General features: G+C 49.7%; 1 protein-coding gene across 4 annotated transcripts in view; it reads left to right on the forward strand.

The window, feature by feature from the left end:
* Positions 1-15820, forward strand: part of LOC142576496 (monocarboxylate transporter 2-like) — a 32541-nt gene extending 16721 nt beyond the window's left edge. Inside the window, exons 3-6 of one of the 4 annotated variants that reach the window (XM_075686645.1) lie at positions 1046-1192; positions 10558-10701; positions 11521-12309; positions 15549-15820. In XM_075686645.1, the coding sequence (XP_075542760.1) occupies positions 1046-1192; positions 10558-10701; positions 11521-12309; positions 15549-15757 (1289 nt within the window). In that variant the 3' untranslated portion in view covers positions 15758-15820. Of the gene's footprint in view, positions 1-1045; positions 1193-1235; positions 2540-10557; positions 10702-11520; positions 12310-15548 lie in introns of those variants that run through there. The other 3 variants (XM_075686647.1, XM_075686649.1, XM_075686648.1) reach the window with 3 other exon arrangements.
* Positions 15821-16359: the final 539 nt, after the last annotated feature.

Consider the following 16359-nt stretch of genomic DNA (forward strand, 5'->3'; position numbering starts at 1 on the left):
GCCTGTGCCTCAGCTAGTGACAACACAGAGATGAGTTTTATGCATTTACTTGTGCACACTGGGCTTTCATACGTCGATCTGTGTCATAACACATCCACTTATTCTGCACTGTCACCCGCCGTGGTTGCTCAGTGGCTATGGTGTTGGGCTGCTGAGCACGAGGTCGCGGGATCGAATCCCGGCCACGGCGGCCGCATTTCGATGGGTGCGAAATGCGAAAACACCCGTGTGCTTAGATTTAGGTGCACGTTAAAGAATCCCAGGTGGTTAAAATTTCCGGAGTCCTCCACTACGGCGTGCCTCATAATCAGAAAGTGGTTTTGGCACGTAAAACCCCAAATATTATTGTTCTGCACTGTCCAAGCGTCTATGTCAAATCAGATAATTACCACTGCAGCGACATTTGGCAGCGGGCACCGGCTCTGTGTAGCCTAGGCCGAAAATATGGCGGCGGTTTAAAGAAGGCCGACTAACCGGTGAAAAATGGCCGCCGCCCTGTCAGGTACACATTGGTCTGGTCGGGGATGTAGTCGTGTGATGTGTTGGAGACCATCTTGAGCAGCTTGTCGAGGCACTTGGTGAACTTGCTGATGAGGACGTTCCAGCGGCCGGAGTAGTTGCACTTTCGCGGCAGGCCCACTACCTTGATCTGGCAGTTGCGCTCGTGGCCAGCCCTCCTCGTTCTGTGTTCGCATTGGCTGCGGGAGCTCGTGCGCCGAAACCACGTGGCCACCGGTTATTCAAACGGGCGCGGGCGTCCTGGGGCACCTCTCACTGAACTTTCTTTAGGGGAGAATTGTCCTGGAAAAGCAGTGCGCGCCATGCAAAGCCCGTCGAACCCTGTGCGCACAACACAACCCCGAAACACTTCACCCTATGGCTGTCGGCTGCCATTGTCGGTGGGCTTTATTATGGCCTTGTATGACACATATTTCACATATTTTGTGAACTATAGCAAGGAGAGAACATAACGTTTGTAACATTAGATGTCTTTCAAATGAAATTCTTGAAAGTCTCTGAAATGGTTTATTTGTGTTCCACGTAGGTGCCTGTGCTCTCGCCTCCTTCTTTGCCATGGCCGGACGGCGTTCGACGGGATTCCTATTCGTCGCCACACTGGAGACATTCCAGGTGAACCGGGTCGAAGGCTCGTGGCCGATAATGGTGCTGGGCGCAGTAGTTTTACTGGCAGGTGAGAACAAGCGCTTTTATTTACTACTGTCTGATTCAGCACCAGCAGGTTTGAGAAGACACTGAGTTTTTGTAAGCACCCGTATATTTTTCAACATTGCGAAGCAGCGTGTGTGGTTGCGCTCAAGTACAGTGCCATACCAGGGTGTTCTATTTACTGCAGCAGGTTGCTGCTAGATTTGTGAATGGCAGGGAACACGGAGCAACAACTTCAAAATAATATTGAATGCCACTCCGAGGTGCGGCAGTCAGCTACAAAACATTTGACAGATATATTTGGTCGACGTTTTGCTTCCCGTTTTCAACAGTGTCAGGTTATCACCTGTAAGCGGCATGCAGTCACGTCGTTTCTAGGGCTCGTGCGCTTCAAAATTTATTCCGTGGTTAAGCATTACAAGCATGCTAAGGTATTGAAGTGAGCTCTGCTTTTTGAGACGTTAGACATGGTTTGCACCATTAGAACTGTGAATATGAGAAAAAATAGCAGTCATGGGGAAAGGGTGGCCGTTCGTGGTTTATTAGGTACAAAAAAAATGGGAAGGCGGAAAGGAAGGCATGAGTAGAATAAAACATCCAAAGTTCCAAGCTGTGAAAATGTAAACATATTGAAAAGGGATGTCAGGGGCGGGGATATGGTCATCTAATGAAAACACACGCGCACACATGCTCACGTACACACACATGAAAAGGAAAACTTCTGGTTGCTACCCTTGATAATGACAACCATCGGGATAAATCTGTTAGCCGCAGATTTCATAGAAGCATAGGCCCCTCAATTCGCAATAGCAACATGAATTCAAATGACCTCCATGAGGCTATGTAAAGAAGCAAGCATGAAGACTCAGCAGCTTTCTCAAGAAACTGAAGCCCTGTCGGCGACTATACAGGCCCGCAAAGCCTACACGATTTAGTCCTTTTTCAAACGATGGAGGCGCGTCGTTGCTACGTTGTCGGGCTAGGTTTTTAAGCGTCGTATCGCAACCATACTTTCATCGTTTGCTGCTTTTAGGTTTCAAGATATGGGCTGACGCACTAGCCCTGCTGATGGACCGGCCCCAGGCTTGCCCAGTGTGTGGTCGGCTCTGTGGCGACACATAGCGCCCTGTTGACGGCGAACGCGATGGACGTCGGGGCCTACACTGCATTGCGGCGACGGACGTGGCCCGCTTCTCCGGAGTGATAGCAGAGCGGGCGGAGGTGGGGCTGCGCCAAACGCCAGTCTTCCTTGGAATGCTGCGTGGGGCGACTGGCTGGCGTGCCGGCTGTGCTGGCGGTGGACGATCGAACTGCGGCGTTTCCAGACCCAGGCGTGGGTGCGGAGGGGAAAGTGACGGCGGACCACCGCTGCGTACGTCACCACTTCCTGCTGAGGCTGCGGTCATTGAGGGACTGTCGGTGACTGTTGGATCTACTCGCGCACGAAGTCGGCAATCGAAGCCACTTGAGGCTGTGATGGAGAAAACTTCTCAAGCTCCTACCGCACGACCGCTCTGATGGGCTCGCGCAGGCCGTCGGTGCCCAGTGATTGAATTTAGGCGTAGTTTGTTGAGATTGTGCAGCGGTTGAATTGTCAGTTCTGATTTTTCAGTGTTTTCTCGATGCTAGTAGCCTTGTGAAGAAACTCTTCGATGGTCTAACGTGGATTTCGTATTATTCCAACGAAATGTTCTTGCTTCACAACACGCATGAGTAGGCGAAGTATCTTCTACTTGGACATATTCGGGTCGGCGTGGCGGAACAGACGGGCAATTTTTTCCGTGTAAATCGAAAAGTTTTCTTTCGGGAGCTGTACTCGGTATTTTAGCAGACAATCTGGCCTTTCCGTGCGCACGACGCTCGTAAGGGTCTGCACGACGTCGTCGGGGAAAAGGTCCCTTGTCGTCAGGTCCGACGGCCGGTTCTCAAACCACGTTCTGGCGGCATCTTCTAAGGCGAAGTATACTTGCCGCAGCTTGTCGTCGGAGTTCCAGTCTTTTAATGTCGCGATACTTTCGTAGGTAGGAATATGCAGCCGGTCATCGACGGATGGTCGGTGGCTCTCGAGGTTGTTGTAGCAGGACAGGCGACGCATGAGCTGTCATCGTGCCTACTGTCTTGGTGTGGGTAACCCGCCCTGGTTGCTTAGTGGCTATGGTGTTGGGCTGCTAAGCAAGAGGTTGCGGGATCGAATCCCGGCCACGGCGGCCGTACCTCGATGGAGGCGAAATGCGAAAATACCTGTGTACTTAGATTTAAGTGGATGTTAAAGAACCCCAGGTAGTCTAAATTTCCGGAGTCCCTCACTACGGTGTGCCTCATACTCAAAAAGTGGTTTTGGCACGTAAAACCCCATAATTTAAATTTTGGTGTGGGTCGTTCTGGTCTGCCAGGGAAGAAGGCTATATGAGCCCTCTCGATGCGCCTAGACTCCTTAACCATTATAGATCGCTTTCAAGATAGGGCTCCGTCGGCCCTGCAATACGCAGAAGCTGCCGGAGCAAAATGCCCCCCACCCTCCCTTTCCGCGGTGCCTTGGGTGCGACAGAAAACTTACTTACTTGCGGGCTTCATTGACGCATAGAAAAACACTTTTATGTAGCACGTATCGAGCAACAGAAAGTTGTATCGGGAGTTTTTCACGCTGCTCTACAATTTCATCAATGGTACTTTTCAACTAAATACAATGATTCAGGAGTTGATTACTAATTAAGACTAAGTATCTAATTAGGCACTATGAAAAAATAATTCAAGTATCTCCAAGCGACGGCAAACATTACCTTGGTTCTGTCAAGCTACGTGGTATTCGGATATTGACACTTGTACTTATCTTTATCGCGCGACCACGTTTTGCCGCCTAACAATTGTTATCGCACAGGGCAGGACGCGCCTGCATGTAAAAGAAATTTCTGGAATGTTATCGGTGGTTCCGTCCACTGTCTTTCACCGCGACTTATGTAATCTGATTGCATGTATGCGCGACGCGAATAGTGTAGAACTTTGTGGTAGACACGCGGGCCCCAGCGGTTAATCTGGAACATTCGACGACTGATCTATAAAAGCCGACGGTATTGACCCGCTGATCAGATTTTCGACGATCGCCGACCGTGTTCGCCGCTATCGTTGTGCTATAAGTGTAGCCTGTCTTGTGGGCACAGGTTCGCCCAATAAAAGTTAGTTTTGTCGTTCACAGTATAGCTACTGTGTTCTTTAACGTCACCACCACGTGACATCTGGTGGAGGTGCTTTTTGTTCATGTATCGGACGCCCCCGACAAGCCGTGATACAAGCCCGGACCGCAAAGAGAACACCAGCGTAGTCCCGGACCATCGAGCAAGCCGCCGTCTTCAACAGCTGCCCCCGGAGCACGGACTTCTACCTGAGAAGACCAAGAAAATTGTGGCCAAGGCAACCCCAATGGCAGCCGCAGCGTCCCCCATCGTGCTGCAGCAGCCCAGGGAACCACCGACGTTCCACGGTTCCACATTTGAGGACCCGAAAAGCTGGCTGGAAACGTATGAGAGGGTCGCTGCGTTTAACAGCTGGGCAAGCGGCGACAAGCTGCGATATGTCTATTTCGCATTGGAGGACGCCGCCAGGACGTGGTTCGAGAATCGAGAAGCCACCTTGACGACGTCGGACCTGTTGCGAAGCGGCTTCTGCAAACATTTAGAAGCGTCGTGCGAAAAGAGCGAGCCGAAGCTCTACTGGAGACCAGAGCGCAGCCGCCGAATGAGACGATCGCGATCTTCACTGAGGAAATGATCCGGCTGTTCCGCCACGCCGACCCGGAAATTTCCAAAGAGAAGAAAGTCCGCCTACTGATTAGGGTGTAAAGGAGGAACTTTTCGCCGGAATGGTAAGAAGCCCAGCGAAGACCGTCGACGAGTTTCTTCGTGAGGCGACGAGTATCGAGAAGACACTGGAAATGTGGAACCGGCAATTCGACCGACGCACCAAGAGCCAACAAGCTACGCCGGAGTTCAATCAATGGCCACCGACGACCTGCGCGAGACCAATCCGGGCAGTCGTACGAGAGGAGCTTCAAAGAATCCTTCCCTTCATCGCAACCTCAAGTGGCCTCAATCACCGAAATTGTCGAAGTCCAGCGGTCGCTCGGAGTTCCCGACGTACAACCACAATCATCGCGGACCCAGCCAGAAGCGATGACCTACGCCGCCGTCGCCCGCCTTCAAGGTCCCCCTCCACGACCGCGTCAGGGCCCTCTAACGCCGCAATTACGTCGACCACTGCCGCCGCTGCCAGCACGCCCACCCGTCGCGCAGCGCAGCTACCCAAGGAAGACAGACGTCTGGCCCGCTCCTGACCACCGCCCGCTCTTCTACCACTGCGGAGAAGCGGGTCACGCCTACCGACGATGCCCATACCGGGAGATGGGACTGCGAGGTTTCGGCGTCAATGCTCCGCACCCGCAGCAAGGTGAACGCTCTCGCGATATCGACGACTACCTCGCGGCTACTCAGTGGAGCTCTCGACGACAGTCGCGTTCGCCATCACCAGGCCGCTACCCGTCGCCGCAGCGCCGACCATACACTGGCCCAGCCAGGGGTCGGTCAGCGAGTCCATATCCGGAAAACTAAAAGCAGCAACCAATGGAGGTGCGGTTGCTGTTCGTCGAACTGACGAAGATCCTCCGCCGCCGACGAAGAGACCATCTCGATGGCATAATAACAACACGCCCCCGTCCCGACGAAGTCGGGAAGCCACGACTACAGTGACGAAAGACAACTTGACGACGCGACGTTCCAGCTTCAGTTCAACACGACGCAGCCGTGATCCGACGCCAAGGTCTAACTGCAACGCCAGACAAAGAACCACCGACGTCGAAGTGCTTCTCCACGGCCACGCAGTTACCGCCTTAGTGGACACAGGGGCTGGTTACTCCGTAATGAGTGGACACATCGCCGCCCAGTTGAAGGAAGTTAAGACCGCATGGGAAGGCCCTCAAATATGGACCGCTGGAGGACACCTCATCACGCCGACTGGAATCTGCACGGCAAGAATAACCATTCATGACCGGACTTACCCTGCCACCTTCGTTATCCTCCAACAGTGTTCATGAGCCGTCATTCTCGGTATGGACTTCCTGAACCAACACGGCGCAATCATCGACCTGAAGTCGAATTCAATAACGCTGCGGGAAGATAAAGCCATCCCGCCGGAAAGCCCTCGTACTCACCACGCCTTGAGTGTGCTTGAAGATCAAGTGAGCATCCCGCCTCGCTCCAGCATTGTTGTTTCGGTCGGCACCGAAACATCCGTTGACGTTGAAGGCGTCGTCGAAGGCGACCAATGTCTACTGCTAGACCGTGAAATTTGCGTCGCAAGAGGGATCGCTCGACTGCATGGAGGGAAAACTGAAGTGTTGCTGGCAAACTTCAGCCAGTAGTTCAAGCCCATCAACAAGGGCACGGCGATCGCGTACATCGAGGAAATTCTGGAAACCAGTAATGCATTTGTCCTCTCGGATTCCGCCGCATCTACTCCGACGACCATGGTTCCCGAACCAGACTACGACATTAATTCAAGTCTCCCCGTGATTAAAGAACAGCAGCTCAGAAGTATGCTCCGACGATACAAAGGCTGCTTTTCGACGTCATCGAGGATTCGACAAACACCAGTCGCCAAGCATCGCATAACCACCGAGGAGTGCGCTCGACCACTCCGCCAGAGCCCTTACCGAGTTTCGCCGCGAGAACGTGAAGCTATAAGAGAACAAGTCGACGAAATGCTGCGCGACGACATCATCCAGCCGTCGAAAAGCCCGTGGGCATCCCCTCATGTCTTGGTAAAGAAAAAAGGACGGAACCATACGTTTCTGTGTCGATTATCGTCGTCTGAACAAGATCACTAAGAAGGACGTATACCCCTTCTCACGGTTAGACGACGCATTGGATCGGCTCTGCAACGCTAAATACTTCTTGTCGATGGACCTCAAGTCTGGCTATTGTCAAATAGAAGTCGACGAAAGAGATCGCGAAAAGACCGCCTTCATCGCCCCAGATGGCCTCTACGAGTTCAAGGTTATGCCATTTGGACTGTGCTCGGCGCCTGCAACGTTGCAGCGCGTGATGGACACTGTTTTAGCATGATTGAAGTGGCAGACTTGTCTCGTTTACTTCGATGACGTCGTTGTCTTCGCCGGAAATTTCGACTATCACCTTAGGCGGCTTGCAACAGTACTCGAGGCCATCATGTCATCAGGGCTCACTCTGAAGCCAGTAAAGTGCCGCTTCGCTTACGATGAGCTTCTTTTCCTAGGCCACGTGATCAGCAAATCCGGAGTCCGCCCCGACCCGCAGAAAACAGCTGCCATCGCAAAGTTCCCGCAGCCCATCGACAAGAAGGCAGTGCGTAGATTTCTCGGCATGTGTGCCTAGTACAGGCGATTTGTCAAGGACTTTTCACGCATCGCTGAGCCGCTAACACAGCTAACTAAATGTGACGTTGAGTTCAAGTGGAAAACGCCGCAGGTCGACGCATTTCAAGAACTCAAACGACGCATGCAGTCGCCGCCTGTACTTGCGCACTTCGACGAGCACGCCGATAACGAAATCCACACTGACGCCAGTAGCCGAGGCCTCGGTGCAGTCCTAGTCCAGAGAAAAGATGGGCATGAACGCGTGATAGCTTACGCTAGCAGGTCGTTATCAAAAGCGGAAGGCAATCATTCTACAACGGAAAAGGAATGCCTCGCCATCGTTTGGGCTACAGCGAAATTTCGCCCTTACCTATATGGCAGGCCATTCAAAGTGGTTAGCGACCATCATGCTTTGTGTTGGCTAGCTAACTTAAAGGACCCTTCAGGACGGCTGGCACGGTGGAGCCTCAGACTACAAGAATACGACATCGCTCTAACATACAAGTCCGGACGAAAACACTCAGATGCCGATTGCCTATCACGCGCCCCCATTGACCCGCCGCCGCAAGATGACGACGATGACGACGCCTTCCTTGGAATAATAAGAGCGGAAGACTTCGCCGAACAAGAACGAGGGGACCCGGAGCTAAAAGCCCTAGTCGAGTATTTGGAAGGGCACACCGACGTTGTCCCTATTGCATTTAAGCGTGGATTGTCATCGTTCATGCTTCAAAACAACCTACTTATGAAGAAGAACTTCTCACCAGTCCGCGCCAACTACCTTCTTGTTGTTCCGTCGGCGCTGCATCCAGAAGTACTGCACGCCCTACATGAAGATACGAGTGCTGGGCACCTCGGTTTCTCCGGGACGCTATCGAGGATACAAGAAAGGTATTACTGGCCGCACCTAACCGCCGATGTCGCCCGTTACACCAGGACATGCCGAGACTGTCAGCGACGCAGGACACCACCGACAAGGCCAGCGGGATTACTACAGGCGATCAAGCCTCCTTACCAACCTTTTAAGTAGATCGGGATGGACTGGTTGGGACCGTTTCCGACATTAACTCCCGCAAATAAGTGGATCGTAGTGGCGACGGACTATCTCACGCGCTTCGCTGGAACTAAAGCTCTACCGAAAGGCAGCGCAGCCGAAGTGGCGAAATTTTTCGTCGAGAACATCCTGCTGCGACATGGTGCTCCAGAAGTCCTCATCACCGACAGACGAACGGCTTTTACAGCAGAGCTCACGGAAGCCATTCTGCAATACAGACAGACAAATCACAGGAGGACAACTACTACCTACCATCCGCAGACGAACGGTCTCACGGAGCGCCTGAACAAGACCCTCGCCGACATGCTAGCAATGTACGTCGACGTCGAACACAAGACCTGGGATGCCCTCCTGCCGTACGTAACATACGCTTACAACACGGTGGTGCAAGAAACAACACAGATCACGCCATTTAGGCTGGTTTACAGCAGGAACCCGACGACGACGCTCGACGCCATGCTGCCGCACGTCACTGACGAGGAAAATCTTGACGTCGCTACCTATCTCCAGCGCGTCGAAGAAGCCAGACAGCTCGCCAGCTCAAGAACCAGCAGAGGACCGACAGCCGACACTAGAACCTCCGACGACGCTTCGTCGAGTACCAGCCCGGCGACCGTGAGTGGGTATGGACTGCGATACGCCGACGAGGACAGAGTGAGAAACTACACCGACGCCATTTCGGACCCTACAAGGTCATCCGAAGTATTGGCGCTCTGGACTACCAGGTCGTGCCAGACGGCATTTCGCATTCACAGCGGCGCTGCGCACGATCTGAAGTGGTCCACATGGTGCGCCTTAAACCGTTTTACGTGCGCTGACGAACTTCCTTATCTTTTTGTTGTTTTCTTTGCTACGAGTGCCTTTGTTTATGACTTTTGTTTGTTTTCAGCATCGGGTTGATGCTCTGTAAGAGGGGGGTAATGACACGTGTACTTATCTTTATCGGGCGACCACGTTTCACCGCCTAACAAATGTTATCGCACAGCGCAGGACGCGCCTGCATGTAAAAGTAGTTTCTGGAACGTTATCGATGGTTCCGTCCACTGTCTTTCACCGCAACTTATGTAATCTGATTGCATGTATGCGCGACGCGAATAGTATAGAACTTTGTGGAAGACACGCGGGTCCCAGCGGTTAACCTGGAACATTCGACGACTGATCTATAAAAGCCGGCGCGCTTGACCCGCTGATCCGATTTTCGACGATCGCCGACTGTGTTCGCCGCCATCTTTGTGCTATAAGTGTAGCCTGTATTGTGGGCACAGGTTCGCCCAATAAAAGTTGGTTTTGTCGTTGACAGTATTGCTACTGTGTCCTTCAACATCACCACCACGTGACAATGTTTTGAAACTCTGGCTAAAGATAGCTGGGACACCTTGTATGTGTATATATATATACATACATACATACCTATAGTGCCCTGAAAAGTCTCAGCCGTGCGCGTAGCTCTTGACATGAATGCATAGAATTTATTGATAGGAAAGACAGAGAGGTCGACCTGAGCTAGTGCGCTCTAGTCTGCTACTCTGCACTGGGGAAGAGGGAAGGGGGGTGAAAGTATTGGAATGGATGATGATGATAAGAGAAGTGGTGAGTGCTTATGTACATGAGACAGTTGCCTCGCTAGAGCCGCTCGTCGAGCTTGGTGTCCTGCAGGAACTTCAACAATACTTTTGTTGCACGCATTGAAATTGCAGTGTCAGGCCATGGGCCGAGGATAGCTTCCTCCGACAGTAGTTGCCTGCCAACGCTGGCTAAGAAACTGTCTAACGTCCTTCGCTCCAGCATATATGCTGGGCAGTCGCACAGTACGTGTTGCAGTGTTTCGGGCATCTGGCAGTGTGCACAATCAGGGCTGTTCGATTGGCCGATGAGGTGTGCGTAGCGACGGGTGAAAGCAACGCCGAGCCGAATCCTGTGTAGCAATGATGTAGCTCTTGACATTTTCTTTCAGGTATCATTGCGGGACCGCTGGCTCACAGGTTCAACGCTCGTCCAGTGATTATCGCAGGAGCAGCGATTTCAGCAGGCGGCGCAATTCTCAGCTTTTTCGCCACGACTATTGCATTTATGACAGTAACACTAGGAGTAATACACGGTAAGGCACTTTTATATATATATATATATATATATATATATAATGATGGCACAAGTGAATTGTGCGCGTCAGAAACCATTGAAACGATACGACGTTGTGACACAGACTCCCGCAATAAGTCAAAGGCCACTCCATACTGCCAATTGCGGAGACGTACTTTCGATTCTTAACCTCTGAGGCTGCATTTGTCTATACGTGGGGAGGAGATACATATATTTTTGAGGAGATTACACAATACGGGAACGAGCTATCGTTGTCATAACTATTACGGAAGCCCGTGCATGTACATTTAACATATTTCATGTGCCCATTGTGCAGAAAACGCTTCTAATTTTCGTTACTCAGGGCTGTTCCTTTAAGCCTATCTGAAGCCTTTACGGCCAGTTGCTTGCCTGACGAAACAGTGAAAACTAGTAGGTCATTATCATTTGGCGTGAATTGTTTTTTTCTTTTCGTGCAGGGAAACACTAAGACGATTTGGTATTACTGCACAACTATTGTATGCGCAACGCGGTATCAGAGTAACGCATGACCAGCTCGTGACGAATCTTAGCGCTAATTTAATTAGGTTGGTTTCGCATAATTATTCATATTTTGAATGTTACATTTATAAGGGTACAGTGTACGGGGACCAATATAATTTACGAAGACGCTGCAAATATCTGCACAATCCGTTACTGTAGAAATTATTATAGGTTGTTGGGACGAAATCTGAGCGTACCATGTCTTTACATGTAATATGTCACGTGACGGCAGTTCTTCACGGGGCATCAAGTCACCTAATGCGTTTTTTTCCTTATCTTCTTTCCACGGGCACAGCCATAGGAACGGGTATGGTGTTCATAGCAGCCCCTACCATTATCAGCGAGCACTTTGTCAAGAACAAGGGCCTCGCGATGGGCGTCAACTTCGCTGGCGTCACCGCTGGTCTTTTCGTGTTTCCCAAACTTCTGGAGTACCTCACCGCCACCTATGGCCTACGTGGTGCTCTCCTGATCTTCGGTGGCGTCACCATGAACGGGCTTGCATTTAGCCTATTTCCCCGCACCCCTGCTTGGAGGAAAGCTTCCCGAGGCAAGAATCAACTCGCTGCTCGATTTCCATCGAAAGCCATCGGAGACGATGGAAACAACGAGCTGAGCCATGCACTGACGGTGTTTAAAAGCCCCGTGTTCTATCTCATCATATACAGCTTTAACGCTTACTGCTTTGGATACGAGTGCTACTTATCACTTTTCGTCGACTTCGCCTGTGATCGAGGAGTAGTGCTGTCCACTGCCGTTACCGCGATGGCGGCGGGAGCAATCGCCGAGATCCTGGGGAGGCTCACATTGCCGGCAGCAGCCGACCGCGGCGTGCTGAATATCAAGACGGCTGTGGTGCTCACACTGGCTGCCCAGGCGGTGGCGTTTCTCGTTCTTCCGTTGCTACGCTCTCAAGGACTTATTTTCGCCGTGGCCGCTTTCATAGCCTTCATAATCGGCACTGGAATGGTAATTTTTTCGATGATCCTGGCGTCTTACTTCGGACACGAGAAGATGTCATTATCGTTCGGCATCGTCGTCGCGTCAGCCGGGATGCTATCATTTGTGAAGCCGTGTTTGATAGGTGAGACTTATTCGTGTTACTCTCGTCACGAATTTATCACTCACATTCTTTGGATTCTAATGCGGCATGCGCTCAGGCAGCGCGTAGAGTACAATTGTGCATTTCAGCAGTTGAACTCAAAAGAAAGATAACAAATAACTTCAACATTTAGCTTTAAGGAAGACGGCGAGGTTTGTGGAAGCATTCTTGACATGCATAATTTCAGATAGAAACTGTAGGTCTCGTCTACGGAATGCTTACCAAGAAGCAAACCTCGCCGTTATGCCTAGAAAATTCAATGACAATGCAAAGTAATGTTGGGACAGTAGAAGGCCGTTTATATCAATGAATATTCATGTATTAATGCCTGCTATGCATTGGTTTGTTCCCGTTCTAGTTTCAGGAGTTACGAATGTATTACATTAGAATTCTAGGATTCCATTCACACATGATACATGACTGCCTGACTGCTTGAAAGAGGAGCACTGCATGCTTTCTCTGCAAGCAGTGCTCCTCTTTTGTCCGTGTATGATATGCTGCAAGGGGCTTTCCTGTTGCTTTTCTTGGTTTCTTATATTGTCTTTAGGATGGTTCACGTGGTTTCCCTTTACTAAGATAGTCACGAGATTATTTCTGCTTTGTCTAGTGTGTTTACATTTACACCATAGCGGCCTCTGTTAGAACCTAAATTCGGTTGCTCCTCATATGTGATGGGCATTGGGAACCATTGATATAAGAAATGTTGGGTGCCGTCTTCCCACTTCACAGAGAAACTTCTTCATAGTGATGAGCTTTGTTCCCTGTCGTTTTCTGAAAGCCTAGGGAGGAGCAATATATATTTCGAGTGAAACGCTCATTATTCGGTGTGTTTTCCTGTGTCGGGGAGTTTTACTTGCGATGATCATGTTCTTTACGCTGCAATGATTGGTAAGAGACGAGCTGATTTTCTCTGCGTGATAGTTGCCTAATAGAAGGGACTACACAAATTTTAGAAGCTTAGGAGGAGGAGGAAAGAAATGTATTAAATAAAGAAATGACAAGCAGGTGTCTTTCTGCTTGTGCGGAAGGCGCCCTTAGTCGAGGGCTCCTGCGGCTCTTGGTGTCTCCCGGGCCCGCCGCATGAGTTCTTGCTGGTTACGAGGATCCGAACTAGTCAGCACGGCCTCCCATTTCTCTGGTGTGGGGTTGGGTATTTTCGGGGCTGCCTTGACGTTGGCGCATGCCCATGTGGTGTGGTATAGTGAGGCGTAGTCGTTACAAAGGGGACATTTGTATGAGTATAGTGTAGGGTGTATCGCGTGTAGACTGCTTAAATGGGGGTATGTATTGGTTTGTAATTGTCGCCATGTTACGGCGTCTTCACGTGAGGGTCTTGTGGGGAGGTGGGTATTGTCGTCTGTTCAACCTGTGGTGTTGTAGTATGGCGTTGTGTTGTAAAGGTACGGGCTCCATAGATGCGGCCGTATCCCTCTCTTGTGGCGCCCGGGAGGCATTGTCACAGTGCTATCCTTTAAACGACCTTCCTGGTCTTGAGTTGCGCATAATCTGGGTGAAAAGTTTAACGTGTTCAACTCCTTTATGACTGATCAACGTACTACTTGTTCAACTACTTTGTGCTGTTCCCAAACGGGTTTAAACGAAAGATGATCAATAGTAGAGCAGAACAGAACTTATGTTATCGCTAGTATGTTGCAGGGCATGGTGTTCCTTCTAATTGTGCCTTTGCATTACTGCCTTAGCGTAAAGGTATGACTTCTATACATATGCATGAAGTCGCAAATTAGCAGACGTGATTGGCAGTCTGGATAAAAGTAAAATAAAATGCTCGCCACACGTATGTCGTGTCTGCCGACCTAAATTCTAGAATGCGATTACCTGTGCCTTGCTATAGTTCAAATAAAAGGAATGCCTTAAGTACAATTCGCAAAGTGTTACCTGACCTGTGAATTCAGCTAAAGGGAAGCAAAATGGACAAGTCAAGGAGTGAAGAGCCATGACTTGGTTGTTATGACTTTCATTTGGGGGCCTGTGCGTAACATTTCTTTACTTTACGGCAATGAATACCGCGGACCAAAGTTCTTGTACTAAAGGGCAACAGAAGTGAAAAAAATAAGCATGCTGAAGGGTGTGGTGAAAGTACACAAATAAGGGTGCCGCAATGCCTTTAACTATAGTGCTATCTTGACATTCAATGTGATCGGCTTACATCGCGAACTTTTACGCGAAACGCTTTTTATATGACATCAGAAGAAGGTAGTCTCGTACAGCACTGACTGCGACACCTTTTTAAAATAGTACAGGATCATTTGCGCAGAATTTGTCGAAGTGCTGCGCTAAACATTGTATACTCATGTTATCGCAAATTAGCTGCACTGACTGAAACCCTTATGTACTACAGTGAACGAGAGGATAATCTATAATACGTTCTCCTCCAAGTAGTGGTGATGATGCTATATAGAGACTGTACTCTAACCTTCTGATATCTGAAAACTAAGAGGCATCTTGAGAATTAGTGAAGCCTCGAGTTTTAAGAATTGCTTGTCACATATATTCTGTGAGTGATTCTGCCCTAAAAGTTGAGCGCAAACCAATATGGTATTCATCATGCACTTTGCATCATTCCCCTTTTTGCTGGACGATCGCCTGACCAATCATGAAGTCTGGTACATCAATTCACACAACTGCGAGTAGATCTCAGCCAGTATTACATTGCAGGAATGCAAGAACTAAATTGCGTCATACACTTCGCATTCGGCGGGCGACCGTATCATGGCAGACAGGTGTTGTTTCGAATCGTGCAATCATGCCGTCAATTAAAACGTTTTTCCAGTGCCGCGTTACCGCATACTTTCTCGGATAATGCATTTTCCGTGCTTCATTAAAACTGATTTTTTGGTGTTAGCCAAAATATTAGCAGCAGAGTGACATGCAAAACCTAGCCGTGTGCTGCGAAAAAAAAAACAAGATGGTCGGGACCTGAAAAATAGTCTGTACGTCATTCTATCTCAAAATATAAGCATAGGTTTGTTTCTGACGTCCATGCACGATATAAAAATTAAGCTAGACTTACCTTTTGGGCGACCTTTGTACACAGTTTTGTTGTTAGGGAGATAATTCTGGCCGATGCTTGCGTTGTTTGGGAACTTTCGTTTAATCAACAATTTTATTTTCGCGGCTCCTGCACTAGCAATACTTCCATTTTATCATGTTTATTTTACAAGAAAATTTGATAACGCGATCATGTCTTTTTCTTTTTTCAGGGCACTTCAGGGACAGAGTAGGTGCCTATGACTGGCTCTTCGTGATTTGTGGCGCTCTCAGCGCAATTGGAGCTGCTTTTTGGCTTGTAGTGATTGCGTGGGAGAGAAGAAGGAGCGAAAAGGAAGTTATCCACAATAAAAGCTCACCGCCCTACACTATCATTACCATGAAATGTATCAATTGCTTTCCGCAGAAAGGTCAGAGGTGAAAGAAGAGACGCAATTGTGCCGTGGATGGAGGAGTGCAATAAAAGGAGATATTTTTCCTGCGACTTTGTGTTTAGTCTGTGTCTTCTTGTGCAATTGAAGACCAGGCAATATGATAAAACCGCACTGATCAGGCAGCAGGGGCGCGATCCGGGATCGGTGATAATAATAATAATATTTGGGGTTTTACGTGCCAAAACCACTTTCTGACCGGGATCGGTGATCGTATCCCGCCTTGGTCACCCAAGTTGTTTGACAGCTCCGTCCACGATGTACGGCTTCGTGGTCGTGATGGCGTAGTGGCAGTTGTGTCGTCGTCATTCCAGCTTTGTAATCCGACGCTCGTCATGCTGACGTTGTCTGGCAGTCGTCGTCAAAGAACCGTCATGAATTCGTGGCCACACCGCCATAGTGATGCCGTCGTAGTCGTTTAATGGTCGACATTCCAGCTTCGTGATCTGGCGGTCGCCATGATGTCACGCCTTCTGCGAGGTCTGTTAGAAAAATATCCGACCTTATTTTTTTGCATACTTATTTTCATGGATATGAAACTAGCGCGCTTGCATCAGCCGACCTTTAAACTTAGTGCGCATGCGCGAATTTT

The sequence above is a fragment of the Dermacentor variabilis genome, chromosome 3, assembly GCF_050947875.1.
Source record: "Dermacentor variabilis isolate Ectoservices chromosome 3, ASM5094787v1, whole genome shotgun sequence".
Lineage (NCBI taxonomy): Eukaryota > Metazoa > Arthropoda > Arachnida > Ixodida > Ixodidae > Dermacentor > Dermacentor variabilis.